Source organism: Chelon labrosus, assembly GCF_963514085.1.
Source record: "Chelon labrosus genome assembly, chromosome: 21".
Taxonomy (NCBI): Eukaryota; Metazoa; Chordata; class Actinopteri; order Mugiliformes; family Mugilidae; genus Chelon; species Chelon labrosus.
Genome location: NC_140354.1, coordinates 16,529,952 through 16,550,526, shown reverse-complemented (window position 1 = coordinate 16,550,526; position 20,575 = coordinate 16,529,952). Strand labels below are relative to the sequence as shown.

The window sequence follows — 20,575 nt, the reverse complement described above, 5'->3', positions numbered from 1 at the left end:
TAGGTAACATCCACAAGAATGTCAGGTCCAGAAGTTTCCCAGTAGAACGTTGTATGGTCAATGTTCGCCTGTTAGTGGTTTTAATGTTGTGGTTAATCGGTGTATATATATATAGCATAACTTAAGCTTAACTGCTGGTAAAGTTGTTAGTTTGCTAAACCTGCTTTTGGGGCAAGTTTATAACTACAGGACTCATGCACCTTTTAGTCCCGGTAGGCTGCTTAGATCACCAATATTACACGTTTACACCTGTAGCATATTTACATTACCTACAAAGTTGAGTTACAATATTTAGCAGCAGCATGAACTTTAAATATAAATCAATCACAGAGCAGTGAGCTTGTGTCATTTACTGTCAGACACACATGCCGACCACAAACGTTCCGATAGTCAGGCCGGTAAGCAGGTTCCGGGAAAACCACTTTAAATAGATAGATATACTTTATTAAATGAAATTATTCCCCATATGGAATGAACTTCAAATATTAAATTAATGAATTAAAGTATTAAAACGTTTGCTGGAAACCCCCAGGCCAAGGAACTGAATACACTTTTCATAGAACATGACCTGGTCTAGCGCCCTCTGCTGTAATTTACTTTACTGTATTTTGTTTTATTTAGCCATTTGTTTAATTTAATTATTTTTGTACAGCTATTGTAACCATTATTGTATTTTTAATTACATGTCTGGCCTGACTTTTTTGTATTTTGTTTTTTATTATTATTATTATTATTATTTAGCCAATGTATGTTCTGGTATGTTCAATAAAATTTTGAGAAAAAACTGTGTGGGAAAAGCATGTTTGTTTTTTTAAATAAAGCTTTATTAGTGCATTTTATAAACATGAAACCCTTCACAACAGCAAGGTCGGAGTGACAAAAGTCAACACAAAATAACTCCAGAAACAGAATTATGAATACACTTTTCCCCACTTTCATTTTAAACCCTTAAGACCCATATCTGACAATATGAAGTTTTGCTTATCAAAAATAATTAATCACATTTCCATTACTTGTTTTGAGAAAATCAAAACTAATCACCAAAAACCTTTTTCCTTTCTTTTTTTCACCCCCAAACGTTATTAGTGCATTATATGCAGGGTTAAAGTGACAACAGTAAACAAAGAATATTATATAAATTTCTTTACATTATTTAGTCACCCACATTTTACACATTTTTTTTTAATTCCTCTTTCTACAAGAGGAATTAATAGTTAATTAGTCAAAGAATCAACAGAGGTGCCATTAGCAAACTTCACAATATTAATCACAACTAACAGATGGAACCCGTAAGAACCCAAACATAAGGTATGTGTCATTTAATCAAGCAAACATCTGAGCTATACATGGCACTATTCCATATTGTTCAGAAATCCGTACCATGTGGGCGGAGGCCCATTTCAAATACTGCAGGGAGCTCCATTAATTAAATTACCAAAACCCAAAGTGAATCTGGGGCTTTAGAACCCTTGGTGGTCCTGCGCCCTTGTGCTGTTGCCCATATTGCCCAGTTGGTTATTCGGTATTTTATCCCAACTTATCATTCACTAAAATTAATCAATTATCCCTGTCCAAGACAAACTTAAGAATTAAACAGTGATGTACGAGTGTAGAATATGAACGTAAACATTTCACATTTATGAAACTTTTATGAACTGTATTCGTATTCTTGAAGTGAAAACAATGAGATTTTGTGTTTGATCTCAAACTTTATACATCCTGAGAACTTTGATGTTGGCATTTGCTTTGAGATCCCTGAGTGCTGACTTGGAGTTCCCTTTGAATGCTCTGTCAAAGCTTACGTTCTGATGAAAGACTGAGGATCTAAAGTCATCTTGGCTGTGAGGCTGCAATGTTAAAACCTATCCTGGTCATGTTAAAAGGGTGATTTTTAGCCTTGCAGAGGTCGGGAACTTCAAGAGGAAAAACATTTTGTTTCTACAAGAGGAACTTCATTTATGGAGGTAGCAAACTCATCCATGGGAGAAAGTGACATTAGTGGTATTGGCATGGTTAGGCAAAAAAAAAATAAAAAATCCTTCAGCTGACAGCAAAATAATGTGTGTGTCTTAATATTATATGCCAATATATACTATTATCTATACTCTTCTGTTAGTCCTCCCTTATATTTTCTCACAAGTGCTTGCATAACCATGTCTGGTTACAAATGATAGTAACTGGTCTAACACATCTACTAATCACGTTAGCTTACTATATTTTGAATTCCTCAGTTCTCTTTAACGGTTGCCCTCCAACTAGTTTGTCATTCATCCATTGCACAAATTATTTATTGAAAAGCATACATGGCTCTTCTTCACTCCTTTATGTGAATCCAATAATCCCACCGACTCCACTGGAATTAATTTTAAATGCTAGTGCCGTAATGAACGGCCCCTAATCTTCTAGGACAAACATGAATATAATTGTTTTGTTTTGTTTTCGAGAGTGACCAATAACATTTTCAGTGTCCGGATAAGATGAGGGTATAACTGATAGACTTTAAGATTTGATAGAGATGATAGATAAATTTTGGCTTTCAAATTTCACCAACAAACACCAGGTGCTGTTTACATCAAATCAAGCTACTATAGTGGATCGTCAGCGTTTATGCTAACTATGTGGTATGATATTTTCCTGGTTATTATTTTGTCATATTCTTATCGTAACATTGTATATTGCACAAGTGCCATCTGTAAATCCAGCCGATGACCTTGATGTCCTCTACCCATACTTGACACACTTGAGGTGGTTTTTGAAGAAGTGAAGCTGCAGTTTGAACTCACTGTCACTTTTTGTAGGGTTTCTGAAGCCGCGGTAGCCAGTGTCCTTGGCTGATCTGGGTTGATGGCCAATGGACACGTCGCCACATGTGGCAATCATCAAGGAACCCAGGCCATCCATAAAGAACTCTGGAGTCAGAGGCAGACATTTACACTTGGCTAAGGAAAACTGAAAAGGCTTTGGACTTACTCAGAAACTGACATCATGTCGAGGTCTGGACCTACCTGAGTGCGCTACGCGCTTGAGCTTCGGGTCAAATCCGACCCTCTGTACGGCATCTGTACGAGCCAGGAAGAAGTTGACCACCCCACTGGCCAGAGAACATTGTGGATAAGCAGGGAGGGAGTGGTACTTCCCATTAGACTTCCTGTACATGCAGCCACCATCCTTTCCTTCGTCATAGTGAAGAGAGAAGTGAAACGCGTTCCCTTGCACTGACCCCCCAACCTGATAAGATCAGAGAGACCAGGTAACTGGTTATGATGTGGCTTACTTTCCACTGTGGACCTGTGTCTTGTTCGATACATGCTGAGGTAGCCTCAAACAGAAACTTCTCTCTCTCATGGTCTATACCTTAAGTCCTGTTCTATCAACCAAAGTAAGAAAGTAATATTGTAAAAGAAGAACACAGCAAAACGTAGACCGAAATTAATTCCCACACCTGATTACAGAAATAGTGTAACCAGGAGTGATATATCCTCCTGAGACCCTGCGTCCTCATATTGGGACATCATTTAAACTACTTCCTGTTCAGAGATGATGCTTATTTTTTATACTTCTTAGGTCCTACTAATCCCAAATACAGAACCTTGGTAAAATTAAAAATGCAAACAAAAGCTCGGGTCTCAGGAGGATTTGGATTATGTCATATAACATTTGTCTCAAAAAATTACACCCCCTCAAAAAAAAAAAAAGGAAAAAAAAAGCCAGCTGTTTTATCCTTACTATGTCCAGTTCAGGAACTGCCTCCATCACCTCCACTAACTTCTCTATCTTCGTATTCTCCGTAAACACAAAGTCGTCATCCACCCACAGAAAGTACTTGGTGGTAACCTGGGAGACAGCCAGATTCCTGCCAGCAAACCAGCCCTGATGGAGGAAACATGGTTACAGTGCAATGTAGGGCACTGACAGATGATGAGAAATAACTTCACATTTTGATGTCTTCAAAAAAGTTTAAACAAATGGATGTTTTCTTTTCCAAGATAGAATCGTAGCTCATCTGCAAATAAACTGACATAATCTGAACGTATGGCATAAAATTATTGCATTTTTTAAAAAATAATATCATTTACTTGCTTTTTTCACTAACAAAATGAACCTTAACAATCAAAAAACTACACATTGTGTGTCCATGTGTCTTGTAGTATGCCATACAATCTATTCATAAGAATAGTGAAAGTCAACTAAACAATAGATACAGTATGTATTAAACATTGTAGCATTCATGCTATTCTATCAAATATCATTTTGGTTAATCATTTATTTCAAAATGTAAAATAAGTCTGAAGTTTAGTTTGATATGATGATGACACAATGTATTTGTTATTTTGTACATGGAATTTTTGTTCAAAGTATTAGATAACGTTTAAACGTGCGTTAACATAAATTACAGTGTGTGTACCTGGGCTGGAGGCATGATGTATTGTAGGATGTTTTCTCCAGTAATGGGCTCTGGTTTTAAGCTGTCATCTGCAATAATGACTGTTATAGTGCTATAAAAATCCCGGATGCTTTTCAACAGCACCTTCAGCTCTGCATAGCGCAGGAAAGTCTTGGTGGTGACAGTGACTTGAGAGTTGATGTCTGACAAAAAGAAAGCCAGAATGAAGAATGAATCGTCTGCGGTTTGATCCGATGGCTAGTCTAAGTAGTACTTTTCAGGATTAAGCAATTCAGGTGGTTTGCACATCCGTAGCTGCTCAAAAACACTAGTGTTATGTCTTAATCAAACGCAGTCACCGACTGTGTTTCGCTCATCCTTTTTAATCACAGAATGCCAAGTTAACATACGGCCAACACTTTACGACTGTGACGTCACACTGTCGTGACTAGCTAGTGCACCACCTGCAGGAGTATGCTACAACTAGGTGTCCTAGTTTTAGCAACTAACAAAAACAATTGTCATGGATACGTGTCAACAAAATTCTACACTGGAATGCTTGAAGAAACATCTATCTATCTAATAATGCAAGGAGCGTCTGTCTGTGTGTCACTCTGTTGGTTTGTTTGTCTGTTCCACGCATAACTCTCGAACCACTTATCCGATCCACCTCAAATTTGCTATGTATCTTCCCAATGGTTCGCCGGAGTGCAGTGCAAAGTTTCGTGGTTTTTGGACAATAAACACTAAAGATATCGTTAAAACAAGCATTTACTCATTTACCGTTCTTCTGCTCCGTCTGACTGTAGCCACTCCCCCTGTCACTGTTGCCTAGAGACAGACACCACACACAGCGCTGCTCACATAACCCGCGCCTTTTAAAAATGTCCTCTACATCCCGATACTCCTCAAAAAACGTTCTTCATCCCCAATCATCTTCTGAGACTGATACGGTATGGGACATTATGTTATGAGAGGAAGAGGCGGAGCATGCGCACAAATCTTGAGCACTGTTTACAAATCGGCTTTAGAAGAAACCAAACTCAAGGAGAAATGATATTTTGCCCTGGTAACCCTAATAGGCTCAATATCTTCTCCAGCAGGAAAACTAGCATGCAGTCCGCCATCTATCTATAAATCAAGATGCGTCTGTGTGTGTGTGTGTGTGTGTGTGTGTGTCTGTGGCACGCATATCTCGTGAACCGTTGGCTCGATTGATTTGAAACTGGGCAGGTGTCTCGCTACGTGCACGAAGATGTGCACTGCTAAGTTTGACGTTGTTTGGATAAGAAATGTAAAATATATCGGTAAAATAGGTTTTCTCCGCTCTAATATTTCCACTAAACCTCATACACAGCACCTGTAGGCTCCCACTATAGGAATACATACTTCCGACGGGCACTGCACTAGTTGGTCAAAACCAAACAATGTCTGACCACAAAATAGTTTGATCCATAATTTCATTGGGTGGCTTTGATAGCCACTTTGCACACTTTTGGTATTCTCTCATCCAGCTTCATGAGGTTGTTGCCTGAAGTATTTCCAACACCCTTGAAGGAGTTCTCATTTATGCTGGGTTAGAGTTATGCTGGCTGCTTTACCTTTCACTCTGCGGTCCAACTCATCCCTCAGTCAGGTTTAGGTTGGGTTTCTCGTGGAGGCTAGACCACGTGTCGCTTTACTTTTGTATTTTTTGGTTCAGTAGTCCTTACATAGTCTTTGTGTCTTTATGCTGTGGTATTCTAGTAAAATGTGCATGACTTTGGCGCACAGTTTAACTGGTCTACTGTTTTATTGCCGTTCTTTGCATTGGTTTTGAGAAAACTGACGCAATTACAGTTGATGTAGAGATATACCTGCTACATGAACTCTGAAGCTCTTTTGTGGGCTCTAAACTGAATGCCTGATAAACATTTGTTTTTTTAAACTGGTAGGTCTAATGAACTGCTCTTTGTTTAATGGGGTGGCACTCGTGAAAGACAGATTTTTTATAGCACTGGATCATTTTTGCCACTGAACTTGGAATTTTCCATATGGACTGACTTTTGTCTTCCGGCGCCAGCGCGAGCAGGACGCCAATCCAGTAGCTCCGTACGTGTCGTGTCATTTTAAGTGCTTAAAGTGTGTTTTTTTCAACTTTTTTTTCTTTTTTTAACTACGCTTGCTGTGTAACTTTATATATCCTATGGATACAACGTCTTTTTACCGGCAACACAGCGGTGGACAACTTGTTTATTCAAGGGAGAAGCTGCTTTCACTCCAAACAACGGGCATTGTTCATCCCATACCTGAGGAGCTGAGGAGGAGGCGATGAGGCCGCAGAGCCGGGGCGAAGGTGAAGGCTAGGCTAGAGGCTAAGCGGTGGAAGTACAAGCCCTCGGTTCCTTCGATCATCATAGGGAATGTTAACTGTCTCACCAACAAGACGGACGAGCTGGCGGCCCTTGTGAGGACCGACAGGACATCCAGGGAGAGCAGTTTACTGTGTCTCTCTGAAACTTGTCTCACCCAGAACACACCGGACGCTAATGTGGATGTACCGGGATTCACGACGGTGAGAGCGGACAGGGACTGCAGACGCAGCGGCAAACGCAAAGGTGGAGGACTCGCACTGTTTATTAATATCAGGTGGTGCAACCCGGGGCATGTTACGGTGAAGGAGATTGTGTGCAACAGAGACATCGAGTTGCTGGCGGTAGGTCTCAGACCGTATTACATGCCCAGAGAGTTCTCCCACGCCATTGTTGTTTGTGTTTACGTCCCTCCGCGTGCACACGCCGAGACCGCGTGTGACGTCATCCACTCCACCATAGCGGGACTGCAAACACAACACCCAGACGCCTTCATCGCCATCTTGGGGATTTTAACCACGTCACACTGGACTCCACACTACCAGACTTTCATCACTTTGTAAGCTGCCCCACCAGGAAGAACAGGACTTTAGACCTCCTGTATGCCAACGTGAAGGAAGCTTACACTGCCACTCCTCTGCCCCCACTGGGAAAGTCTGACCATAACCTGGTCCTGCTCACACCACACTACAAGGCAAAGATCCAGAGACAGTCCACAACCACACGCTCCTTCAGGAAATGGTCTCCTGAGGCAGTGGAGGGACTGCTTTGAATTTACTGACTGGAACGTCCTGCAGGACGCACATGGTGAGGACATCGAGGGGGTCACCCACTGCACTACTGACTACCTGAACTTCTGTATGGATGTTGTGGTCCCCATTAGGACTGTACGCTGCTTCCCGAACAACAAGCCCTGGATCACCAGTGATGTCAAGGACATCCTTAAAAGGAAGAAGAGGGCATTCAAGGATGGTGACCAAGACGAGCTGAAGCGCGTACAGGGGGAACTCAAGGTCCAGCTGTGAGAGGCAAAGGAGGAGTACAGAAGGAAGGTGGAACAGAAGCTGCAGCACAACAACATGAGGGAGGTCTGGGATGGCATGAAAACCATCACAGGCTGCAAGAAGAAGGGCAGCAGCACAGAAGAGGGGGATGCTGGGAGAGCAAACCAGCTGAACCTATTTTTTAACAGGTTTGATACTCCAGCTCCTACAGACAGTGACTGCCCACTCCACACCCCCATCACGTCCATCATCATCTCGGACTGCAGAGCTCCTCCACCCGCCACACCCATGGGGTGGGGACAGTTCAAAGACTTTTGAACGGCTGCTGCTCCATCTCCTCAGACCCCAGGTCCACCACGCACAGGATCCACTGCAGTTTGGATACCAGAAGAAGGTGGGCGTGGAGGATGCCATCCTCTATCTGTTACACAGGGCTTACTCTCATCTAGACAAGGAGAGCGGTGCTGTGAGAATCATGTTTTTTGATGTTTCCAGCGCCTTCAACACCATCCGGCCCCTCCTGCTAAGAGACAAGCTGACAGAGATGAGGGTGGACTCACACCTGGTGAGATGGATTACAGACTACCTCACAGAGAGATCACAGTATGTCAGACTGAAGGACTGCTCGTCGGACACTGTGGTCAGCAGCACCGGAGCACCACAGGGGACCGTGCTCTCTCCCGTCCTCTTCACCTTGTACACATCTGACTTCCAGTACAACTCTGAGCTCTACCACATGCAGAAATACTCAGATGACACTGTGATAGTTGGCTGTATCAAGGATGGACGGGAGGAGGAGTATAGGAGCCTGGTTGCGGACTTCATGAGGTGGTGCAGGTCCAACCATCTGCAGCTGAACACCTCCAAGACCAAGGAGATGGTGGTGGACTTCAGAAGGAAGAAATCACATCTCCAACCTGTGTCCATCAACGGGGTCGATGTGGAGGTGGTCAGGACGTACAAATATCTGGGGCTGCAGCTGGATGACAGGCTGGACTGGACAACAAACATGGACACACTCCACAGCAAAGGACAGAGCCGTCTGTACTTCCTGAGAAGGCTGGGGTCCTTCAACATCTGCAAAAAACTGCTGCGGATGTTTACCAGTCTGTGGTGGCCAGCGTCCTCTTCTATGCTGTGGTTTGCTGGGGAGGAAGCAGCAAGAAGAGGGACGCTGCTCGACTGGACAGACCGGTGAGGAGGGCTGGCTCAGTGGTGGGCACAGAGCTGGACTCTCTGGTGACAGTGGCAGAGAGAAGGACCCTGGACAAACTGCTGTCCATACTGGACAACGCACACCACCCTCTGCACAACACCTTCATCAGGCAGAGGAGTGTGTTCAGTGGCAGGCTGCTGTCTCAATCCTGCTCCACCAACAGACTGAAGAACTCTTTTGTCCCCCTGGCCATCAGACTGTACAACAGCTCTCAGTGATGGCAGGAGGCACAATAGACAATGGACAAATCTTTTTGCACTACTTACTGGGCGCTCTGTCATTGCCATGTCTGTCTACCTCTGCTACATGTGGTGACTGTGACTTTCATTAATTTATTCATTTCATTCATCTATTTACAGCCTAATTTAATTGCACACAGTCCTCCCCATTTGTAGTTCTCATATTTATATATATATATAAAAAAAACCTTCTACCTCTACTGGTCATTTTATATTTTTAACAGGTCACTTTAAATTTTTAACATAGTTTATAGTTGTATAAAACATTTTATTTCTAGTTACTTTCTATTTTTTATATAGTTTTTGTATTGTATGTTACTGCTACTGGATGCTTGAATTTCCTTCGGGATCAATAAAGTATCCATCTATCTCTCCATCTATCCATCTATCTATCTATCTATCTATCTATCTTTTATGTCTTAAAGCAATGATTGGCTGTAATTTCTTTTTACTTATCTGAGCAATACTTTCGATAATACTGATTACTACGGCAACTAAATAGCAATTTGCTGTGTACCAGCGGCCATGGCACAACAGCACTAATGACTTCAAACATAGTAAATAGGCAAGACAAGTTATCCGATATCCGATAATGAAAACCATTCCGTGAAACTAAGTTTATTGCATAATTTCATAAGCTTCTTTAGATGTGGATGTTTTCAGTGTTGTTCAACATTGAAGATACTTAAATAACAATAAATCTTAATGAAAAGCTTGGTTCAAAAGAGAATTTATGTCTGGATTTAAAAGCAGAAAAAGACTATTTGCGAATTATAATTGTGAGTACCTTTTCCCATGTCATACAGGACTGGGGGCTGAGGCTGTTTGATGGCAATGGGAAACACAGCTTCATGTTCCTCAAACTGGAAGGAAACTACAGAAAGTACAGAAAAAATACAATTTATGTAAGGAATACAACAATATGCCTACATTTCCTTATTCTTTCAGAAAGAAACACTAAAATGTGCTCATTCCTTTTGATTACTTTTACTTAATCAAGACTTGTACTTTCCACTGTGTGCACTTTATTCCTCACATAACGATTATGCTATCTAGCTTACTTGTCATTTCTTAAACACATACCAAGGTCGGCAGTATTCACATGATAGACAGTGCAAGTGTAGGTCACTTTGGCCAGAAGCTTGTTGAGGAGGTCCAGGTTGCTAGACTCGATAGTCAGTCCCGTCTTACCAGCCCCTGTCATGTACAACCACAGTCAAACATTAAATCTTTGTTTAATATTTACATACAGTACCACATAGCTATACATTCATATTCTGAAATATCAGTCTGGATGTAAATTGGAAATAAGCAAGATAAGCTTTGACGTAACCTGAGGAATAGATTTGTATGCAATATTAAAGTAAACTAAAACCTAAAACTAAAACACATTCAAATATCAGAAAGAGCATAGACAGACAACAGCAATGCTGAGATCCCCAAACTGTAATAAATGGGCTGAAACCACACAAAATCAGTTGTATGGCTCAGTTTGCATCGGTATAGTTATTATGGCTCAAAAGTGTAATTAGCTTAACAAAATCAGACTATCTCACATTCATTAAACAGTCATAACAAGTGTAAGAGAAGAAACTCTAAGAGGTATGACAAAACCTTCGACAGTCGCCTCTTCTGCTGGGATCTCTGTGGTCAGGGTGCCTTTGGACACATTCAAAATCACCTAGGAGAGAAACAGGATCTGAAAAAGCTTGACAAAGCCCTGTGTGAATTTGAGATACAAGCTGTGTAACAATGAGGTGCATAGTCTGAAGTCTTGTGGTAACAAACAAACAAAGATTTTGTTTGTCACAATCTACCATGGTATTCCATACTTTGTTTGCGCAACAATTTCAAAATCAAGTCCAGCAGCATTTTCAGGACCTGAACGCAACAGATGCAGAGAAGTTTCCGCCCCTTACAACAAGACTGACACCAGGATGGCTGCTGAACAATGATAGAGACTCATGTCAAATAAGTGTTCACCTTCAACTGAGTTCATATGGTGCCAATTAAAAACAATAGAAGTCTTAAGATGATTTATAGAACCCCTCAGAGGTAGCACTAAGCCAATGCTGGAGAGGAAAATCTTCCTTTTAAGAGGAAGTAGAGTCACCTGAGCCAGCCTTAACTATATTCTTTATCAAAAAGGGAAGCTTAATCTTCTAATCTTGTGGAGTGGAGAGGTTGTCTGCCCCCCAACCCTTACTGCTTCCACAGCTGAATGCTTTGTCTCCCATACTACTGTTGGAAACTAGAGGAACCACAACAAAGCCTCATAGTACCAAATAGAACTATACCAAGAGTCAATCAAGAAAAACCTGAAATGTATCAACATTCATCAGCCGTCTTGTTTTAACCAACCAAACTCAACTGTCCAGGCAGATGGCCAACTTGATCTATGAGATCTCACCTTGTAGTTGCTTCTTTTCCCTGTGCACAGCCCTAAGCCTGTAATTAAAAAGATGCAAGTATGTCTGTGAAGGTTCTCAGTCATCCAGGTCATAGTATATCCAAAAAAGTGTTTAAAAAAGGCAACAAACACAAACAAAGTAAGTTCCAGTAGAAGTTTCCTACTTAATCCTCAAACTTCCCACCAGTCCTCTACGCCTGAAGAAGCTACTTGGATGAGTGGTGAAACGTCTACTCAAAAAAAGTTCTACAAGTCCAGTTGCCTTTTTTTAATGCTTTTTTTTGGATAAAATTATGCAACACTGATCATTACACTGTCCTTTTACAGAAAGAAACACATGTTAAAAAACTACCTCCCCGCCCTGTTATTAACTGATCAATGGGCTATAGAAGTATGAGCATACCTGGTATGAGGGTGGGGCGCAAAGGCTGTACTATGTAACCCTGGATAGGGTACTGCAGGGGAGAGTTGGGAAAAGCAAACAGCAGTCTGGATAATACAGATGATGTCCTGTTGAGGAGATCGTGTGATTTAAGCAAAGCTATGCATGTAGAGACATAAAGTGTGAGTTATAGTTGCTAAATGAATAACCAGTATATACATGAGTGGAAATCAATAGAACTGGTAAAAAATTAAATTAAATGAAAGAACCAAATAGTGCAGCCAAAAAGAGTTATGTTTTCAACTTTGTTGGAAAAATCATTTTGTGGAGTCTATTTCCATATGGTAAGTAAAAAAAGAACAATGATTTTATTTTTTTTTCTCTGTATTTGAACATACATTTGCTACTGTAAACATAAATATAGTGTTTGCTACTCCCTCAGCAAGTATGTGTGTATTGTGTCTCTCTAACAGGCTTCTACACTGCTTTGCTAGAAGACTTATATGTTATATATACACCTGCATATATAATACATTTAATTTGTTATATTATAATTAAGACGCAGAATTGGGCTAAAGGCAGTGGGCAGCATACTGGAAATTAACAGCTGTCCACTTGTGATCAGATCACCCTAGACGCTTGTTAACACCAGATGTGAACAGAGGACCAGTGGACGGTCAAAAAGGAAATTGTAGTGAGATTATGTTATTTTCACAACATAACATGTTGTGCCTGAAACCTCCCCCCTGGACCCACCCACTACCTGGCTTTGTGCTGCTGGAGCTCCTTAGCCCGGCGTTGCATCACCTCCTCATACTGCTCCTTGGGGATGTGGTCTTTCAGGAACACTGAGCCCCCAGGACAGGTGCATTCACCAGGTGGGGGAAGGCGAGTGGGGAACGGTAACCTGGAAGGAAAGAGTCACTCCACCATATTCTACTCCAGTTTTAAATCAGTATGAAGACTGTGTCCATTAGAGGCCAAACCAGACAGTCCTTTTTATGACATCTTATTGCTAAGGAGACTGTTACCTACATGCTCTACCCAATAAGGATTAAGGATTAAGGTCTGTAAACAGGGCAATTGTTCTGCCTCTTGATAAACTCACACACCTAAATGTCCTGCCTTGATTCAACACGCTTCCTGGACAAGGTAGAGAGGTTGCACAAGCTTTTTTGGCTCTAACCCAAACAAGTAATGGGCATTGCCGGAAATGAATATTTCTCCAGTACTGAAAGAAAGAGTTTTACTGCTTGTACTTTTTAATAGTGCGGAAGAACAAAATTTCAAGATGAGTCCTACAAATGTTTGTATCGCCGAACCCTTCTCAGTTGACCTTTCCTCGATGTGTTCCATCTTTCTTGATCCAAAACAATCAATTAGAAAATTGCGGAGATTGAGAAGTAGCTGGAAATACTAAAGTGGAAACACGCCACTACCAGGCGGACAAATCACAGCTCTTGCGGTCTGCATTTCTGGGGAGGGGTATGTTAGGTTACAGCGTTAGACGATGACGCCGCACCAACACCACCACTTTTGCACAGACTTGCGCCTACCTTCACTGCACACACGTATGCGGCATACTTCACCTTTTTGGCGTAGTGTGAACATCTTTGGATAGCTCTTCCACAATGCGAGGATACATTAAACACATTGTCAGAAAGACGACACACACAGCAACAGTGATCAACTTCAGTGATCTGTACCCAAACATCTGTAGAGACACACAAAACACACATTATTGCCAGGAGTTTCCATGATATACAGGGGGAAAAAAGTCAAGGATCCGTGTATAAAATATTTTCGTTTTGGGCAACGATGCTACCACATTTCAAGATTAAATCAAGTTTTCGTACATACAGTTGAAATCAGATGTTTACATACACTGTGTTAAAAGACACATAAACCTTTTTTCCTCACTGTCTGAAGTTAAATCAGACTAAACCTCTCCTGTTTTAGGTCAGTTAGGATTACCAATATTATTTCTATTTGCTAAATGCCACAATAATGAGAGAGAGAATTTCTTAGAGAATTTTTTATTACTTTCTTCAAAGTCAGAAGTTTACATACATTTCCTTAGTATTTGGTAGCATTACCTTTAAACTGTATGACTTGGGTCAAACGCTTTGGGTATCCTTCCACAAGCTTCTCACAATACTCTGCTGGAATTCTGGTCCATTCCTCCTGACAGAACTTGTGTAACTGAGTCAGGGTTGTAGGCCACCTCGCTCGCACACGCCTTTTCAGATCTGCCCACAAATTTTCTATGGGATTGAGATCGGGGCTTTGTGATGGCCACTCCAAAACATTGATTTTGTTGTCCTTAAGCCACTTTGTAACTACTTTGGCAGTGTACTTAGGGTCATTGTCCATTTGGAAGACCCATTTGCGCCCAAGCTTTAACTTCCTGGCTTCCTGTCTTGAAATGTTGCTTCAATATTTACACATGTTCTTTCCTCATGATGTCGTCTATTTTATGAAGTGCACCAGTTCCTCCTGCAGCAAAACAGCCCCACAACATGATGCTACCACCCCCATACTTCACAGTTGGGATGGTGTTGTCAGGCTTACAAGCTTCCCCCTTTTTCCTCCAAATGTAACGATGGTCATTATGGCCAAACAGTTCTACTTTAGTTTCATCAGACCACAGGACATGTCTTACAGAAATTAAGGTCTTTGTCCCTGTGTGTATTTGCAAACTGTAATCTGGCTTTTTTATGTTGCTTTTGGAGTAATGGCTTCTTCCTCACTGAGTGGCCTTTCAGCCCATGTCGGTACAGGACTTGTTTCACTGTGGATAATGACACTCTCTTACCAGCTTTAGCCATCATCTTGACAAGGTCTTTAGCTTTTGTTCTGGGGTTAATTTGCATGTTTTGGACCACAACACGTTCATCTCTGGGACATAGAACCCGTCTCCTTCCCATTTTCCCATGATGTCAAACAAGGAAGCAGTGTGTTTGAGGTGTAGCCTTAAAATACATCCACAGGTGTGCCTCCAATTAACACAAATGTTGTCTGTTAACATATCAGAAGCTTCCAAAGCCATAACATCATCATCAGGGCTTTCCTTCATTGTTTAAAGACATAGTAATCTTTGTGTATGTAAACTTCTGACTTTGAAGAAAGTAATAAAAAAATCTCGAAGAAATTCTTTCTCTCATTATTGTGGCATTTAGCAAATTGAAATAATTTTAGTAATCCTAACTTACCTAAAACAGGAGAGGTTTAGGCTGATTTAACTTCAGACAGTGAGGAAAAAAGGTTTATGTGTCTTTTAACACAGTGTATGTAAACAACAGGTTTCAACTGTAAAATATTTATGCGTTGCCCCGTTGCTTTTGACTGTGTAGAAAAGTACACACACACTCCTGTGACGTCCCCCATTGTGTTCATAAAGAAACATGGTTACAATGACAATACATGCTTTTGAAGCTCAGTTTGGATGGAAAGTGAGTGGAGCTGAGGTGGGAGGTGAACTGTGATGGCTTCTCGCCACCTGAGACAGCATAACAAAGAGAAACAAAACTCGTTCGACATCATAGCTTGTCGAACGAGTTTTATCTCTCTTTGTGGTATAGTGGGATGAACTGTTGGAACGGCAACATATTCCCAAGCTCTCATGATTTTACAGATGTACCTCACTGACAAGTGGCAGTTTTTTTCCTGCTGCAGCTGAGAGAGCTCAATGCACAGCAGCTTAGTAAAATAATGTATGCAAACACACAAAACATAAGCAAATTGAGAAAATGTCATACGTTTGACAGTACATACAACTCAGTCAAATACAGAAACACAATTCAGAATGAAAATGAAAAACATGGCAGGGACACGCCTTTAGTCCAATGCTTTATATGATTTTTGGCACTCGTCACTTGAGTTGGAAAGGAATTCAAATGTAAGTGTTTTTTTTATTTTTTTACTCAACATTCCTTATACGCCTTTAACTAATATTTGAAAATGTAATAAGTAATGAAAATAAGTCATTTCCACTAATTATTTGCTTGTGCTGAGAGTATTTGTTTCTCTGTATTCCGTGGAAGTGCAAGCACATTTGCATTTCTGTATATCGTTGCTTTGTGCGCATTTTGGATGGATATTTGTGCTAGTTATTTGGGCTAATGGCAAAAGAAGAATTTCATTGTACAGGGAAACGTGTTTCTATACTGTGCACTTGAAAATAAACTCTTTGAATCTTGAATTTGTTGTCATATTTGTTTGGTTTGTGCTTTACTTGCCTTAAAACACAGAAACAAATACGTGAATACTTTTAATTTAACAGAGATCTTAAAATAACTTTTTTAATAAAGAAAATTTAAAAAAAATTTAAAATGCAGTTCTTACCATTTCTTCGTATGATTTACCGCCGTCTCATTCATGCAGCCTGAACAACAAATACCTCCTTCACTATGATTAGGATCCTGTTAAATGAAAATAAAAATGTTTTGGTGACAGAACAGACTCCGTGTCAGGTACAGGTAATTTAGCTGCATGTGCAGCTGTTCTGTTGTGAACAATTGAGGCAGGGCTGAGCATACCCGTGACAGGGAAGTCAACAGTCCCCAGGTGTGGTGTGTGGTAATTTAAAACCAGCAGAGGTATCACCTAGAAGGAGCAGAGACAATGGAATGAAAATTCACGCAAGTGGCGTATTTAGTCCATAAGGAAGCTTACAATGAGGCAAAAGTGAATGTGAATCAGTGTTACCAGATGATCGTATTTTGTCCCTAACTATCGTATGTACTAAAACAGCTTAAAAAAAAATCACACACTAGGACAGTGCATTTAAAATCAAAGAAATAAAACACAGAGGGATTGTCCATTTGAATGAAACAACTGCTTTATTCATTATCAGTCAGATGGCAAACTTTCGTACATTTGCCCTTTTATACCGGCCCTGAAACTATCGTATAAATATGTTAATTATCGTATATCTGGCAACGCTGACTATATGGATGAATCAGTCCACCTTAAAAAAGAAAGGCAATGAAAGAAGAATAAACTTTGGGGAGCAAAAACAGGGGAGCTTTTTCTGATCATTTAGAAGAAACGTACTGCCAGAGGGTTAAATTTGGAAAGTATGAAAATTAGGTAGAATTTACATAGAAGACTACACAAAGTAATTGCTATTCCTAATTTGTCCACTGTTTGAGTAAGAGTAGCCCAGAACTCAACAGCTGACAGCAATGTGCTGAAATTGCACTTCTTTATCTTAAGAAATGTCAAGTTGTTCATTAAAATATTTTGTATAGGGATAGTTCATTAAATGTAAACATTTTCCTAATGTATTTCTTTGCACTGAAACAAATGGAAAATTATTTATTGGCTATTGTGCTATTGCTGGTCTTGGCCCCTTGAGATCAAATAGGGCAGTATGTGGTCCCTGAACTAAAATAAGTCTGACACACCTGATTTAGACCAACTCAGAGTTTGATGTTTTGCTGCATATTTCCACAAAAAAGAAAAGGTACAGTACGATAATCCTTTATTGATCCCTTAGTGGGACCAGTACAAAAATTATGACCAGTTGTATTAGTGAGTCTAATTCTCGAGAATAAGTACAAAAGTGGTGTGGTGGTCAGCCCTGACGCCTCACTGCAAGAAGGTTCTGGGTTCAAAACCATCGGCCGACTGGGGCCTTTATGTGCGGAGCTTGCATGTTCTCCCTGTTTCTGCGTAGGTTCATACTTCTGAAGGGAACTTGTCAAATCCGAAATACCAAGTACACTAGTCCAAAGATTGCATATAGATCCTTGCGGAAAAAATACCACGGGCTGGGCATGGATGGGCAGGTCAGTCGGAGATTATATTGAACAAGAATAGCTCATTAAAAAACAATAACAAAACAAAACAAATAAAAAAAATAAAAAAAAAAACGGGAAAAATGGACACGAACTGTTCATGTTGGACTCTATGCACTGCAATAAAAAAATGTGAACTATGAACTTGAACTCGTTCCCTTTAGCTGTGCAATCTGACCTTTCAATTACTTCTTGTTTAGTGTGAACCTCCACAACACTGGTTATGGGTGAGATAAAAACACACTGTCTCTAATCCAGTATTTTGCATAGCAACATAAATGAAGCAGAAATCTATTTAATTTCATTAAAGTCTGTTTAGGATTCTGTTCCATTAACAAGTTCATTAATGTTGTTTTTGAAATAAAAATTACATTTACACTGCTTGTTTGTTTTTGTTTTTTACAGTATACGCATGAGAGATTATGGAAAATTTTTCTATGGAACCTATAAAAGGAACACGGCTGCTTTTCTTCTTTGCTTTTGCATTTCAGATACAGATCAGACAGTTGCACTGTTGTTCCTTGCCACTGTAACACCCTAATTTCCCTACGGGGATGAAGTCCTATCTGATCTTATTAAGATCAACAAGCCCGAGTCAACTCCCAAACTTTGAGTTTTTAAATATCGTCATGCGTTACTGATGGCAGAAGGCAAATCTATGACAAAAATATAAATAAATATAATTATTCGTTGCAACCTTTTACAAAATAGTTCAAAATGAGCTTCATCTCTGCCAACTACTACAGTTAAATCCTGGCTTAGCATGAAAGCATGACTAACAAATCACTTTAAGTGACATTTTTCTGCAGTGAGTACTTCAACTTTCAATACACGAATTACATGCTTGTGTTATGCTTGTGCAATAGTTTTGATTGTGCAAGATTTTTAATCATAACCGAGGGATAGCCAGTTCTTAGAAGTTAAAAGACATAAATACTCTCTTCATGCATAAATTAAACTTTTTTTCTTTTAGTCAAATTACTTTTTTTAAATTGTCAGCAGCGAGCTCTGTGTGTGTGCAGTTGGATATCAACTTTAATACGTCATGTATTTTTCTTTCGTTAAGGAGCAGCAGTACATTGGGCTATATGTTTACGGTGAAGGCAGAACCTCTCTGGGGGCCCGACAGGAGGCTTGTGGTAAATCTCCTCTGGGGGATAAGTAGGTGACTGGAATGAGCCTGAAGGTAAGAAGCCACATAATACACAATAAAGCACCTACCGGTGGACGAGGCAGATGCTCCTCGGACTTGGAGTCAATGGCAACGGCTGGGTCTAGATCCCGCAAGAGGTCAAGACTGGGAGTACAGACTATGAACAGGATGCATGTCCAGGAGCAATGCAAAGTGTCTTCAGGCTCTGACGTGGGAGAGCTAGAAGAAGTGTTAGGTGGCTTAGGAGCAGGCCTGGGCACGTTGTTGATCAACCGTAGAAGAGACCTGGGTGTGTCATTCATCTACACTGGTAAAACCTGTGAACAGGAAGAGGACAGATGTCCGTCTATCCTGCTCTAAGACTGAGATGCTTGCCTTCCGTTAGGCTAAAGCTTGGTTTATACGTCGGTGTTAACAGATTCATGTTGGAGTTTAATTAAAAAAATAAAAAAATATTGAACAGTGGCTGAAATCCCTTGTCAATGCATGCTGTTAAACTTCTGGGGAGGTCTGTCAGGCTACAGGCTACTGTGTAAGGTGCAAAGGTACGGATCAGATAAATCTGTTTTAAGATAAAAATGCCCTCCCATACCAAATAATACACAAGCTAGATTCCACTAAAACACCCGGTGTCAGGTGGATCCACGCAAAAAGGGAAACTGATGCAGTACCCGGATTAGTAAACACACAAACAGAACAAAAACAGAGCTTTACTTAGAGCTGATTAAGAGTTGAAATATCCAGGCAACCAACAAACTACAGGGAGCAGGGAAAAGGCAGAAACCCTGTAACAGTCACAAAGATTACAAATTTCAAATTACCAAGGAACAGGAGAATGCGAGAAGTGGCAGCGAAGCTTGACCGCCGTGAGAACCAAGACGATGACAAATGAGTGGTGAACAGTAACACGGGTTGATAATTAACTGATCAAACACAGGTGTGACGACCAGATATAAACTGAGAGGCATGGAGAGACGGGGTTTTTTTAAAATAATAATGGTGTTTCATTACACTTTTAACCTGATGATACTCACACCTGCCTGTCAGGCATGAGATACCTCGTACCATGATATTAAAGATGAGTAACAACTTCCATGTTACTCAACCATGTGAAATCATTGTGCACTTGACAAAGCAAGTTGCATCTTTGACTGGTTCAATCTGTTACACCATCAGTCCTATTGTGGTAAGCTTTGCTTGTCTGGTTTGTCTCCAACCCAAGTTTCACATCTAGATTATTTTTACCTGTTTGAACAATGAATCAACTGCACAACTTTAGACAGCTTGACACCTGGCCAAAGAGTAGTTAGTTTGATACAGGTTACACAGGTGCAGCATGTCTCATCCAGCAGTGTAAGGTAGCAGTTATAAATAGCATTTCACACCATGTGTCATCCTTCTTGGTGGAACTGTTAGGAACATTTTTGCAGTACGATGTGAGGGTGGTGGCAGTGAACAATTTAACAGTCGTCTCATCGTTCAGCGGGTACCTGCTATTCTCAATGAAAATCCTCTAGCTAAAAACGTTGTCACAATGGTGGGTACGAATGACACCGTCAGTCGACAAAGTGAAGTCCTAAAGCAACATTTCAACTGTCTTTTTAACATGCTAAAGAACTGGAAAAGATCTGTCTT

The 20,575-nt window shown here is 40.6% G+C and overlaps 1 protein-coding gene across 1 annotated transcript; it reads right to left on the bottom strand.

The window, feature by feature from the left end:
- Positions 1–2,002: 2,002 nt before the first annotated feature.
- On the bottom strand, positions 2,003–19,361 carry LOC311506069 (beta-1,4 N-acetylgalactosaminyltransferase 2-like). Its single transcript, XM_084569948.1, has 14 exons — positions 19,009–19,361; positions 16,525–16,591; positions 16,331–16,407; positions 13,576–13,700; positions 12,750–12,893; positions 12,008–12,114; positions 11,605–11,642; positions 10,809–10,875; positions 10,278–10,391; positions 9,982–10,068; positions 4,406–4,587; positions 3,727–3,870; positions 3,006–3,228; positions 2,003–2,909 (listed from the first exon to the last, which is right to left on the bottom strand). The coding sequence occupies exons 3-14, from the start codon at positions 16,331–16,333 to the stop codon at positions 2,722–2,724; spliced, it is 1,422 nt and encodes a 473-aa protein (XP_084426074.1). The 5' UTR covers positions 16,334–16,407; positions 16,525–16,591; positions 19,009–19,361; the 3' UTR covers positions 2,003–2,721.
- Between the last annotated feature and the right edge of the window lie 1,214 nt (positions 19,362–20,575).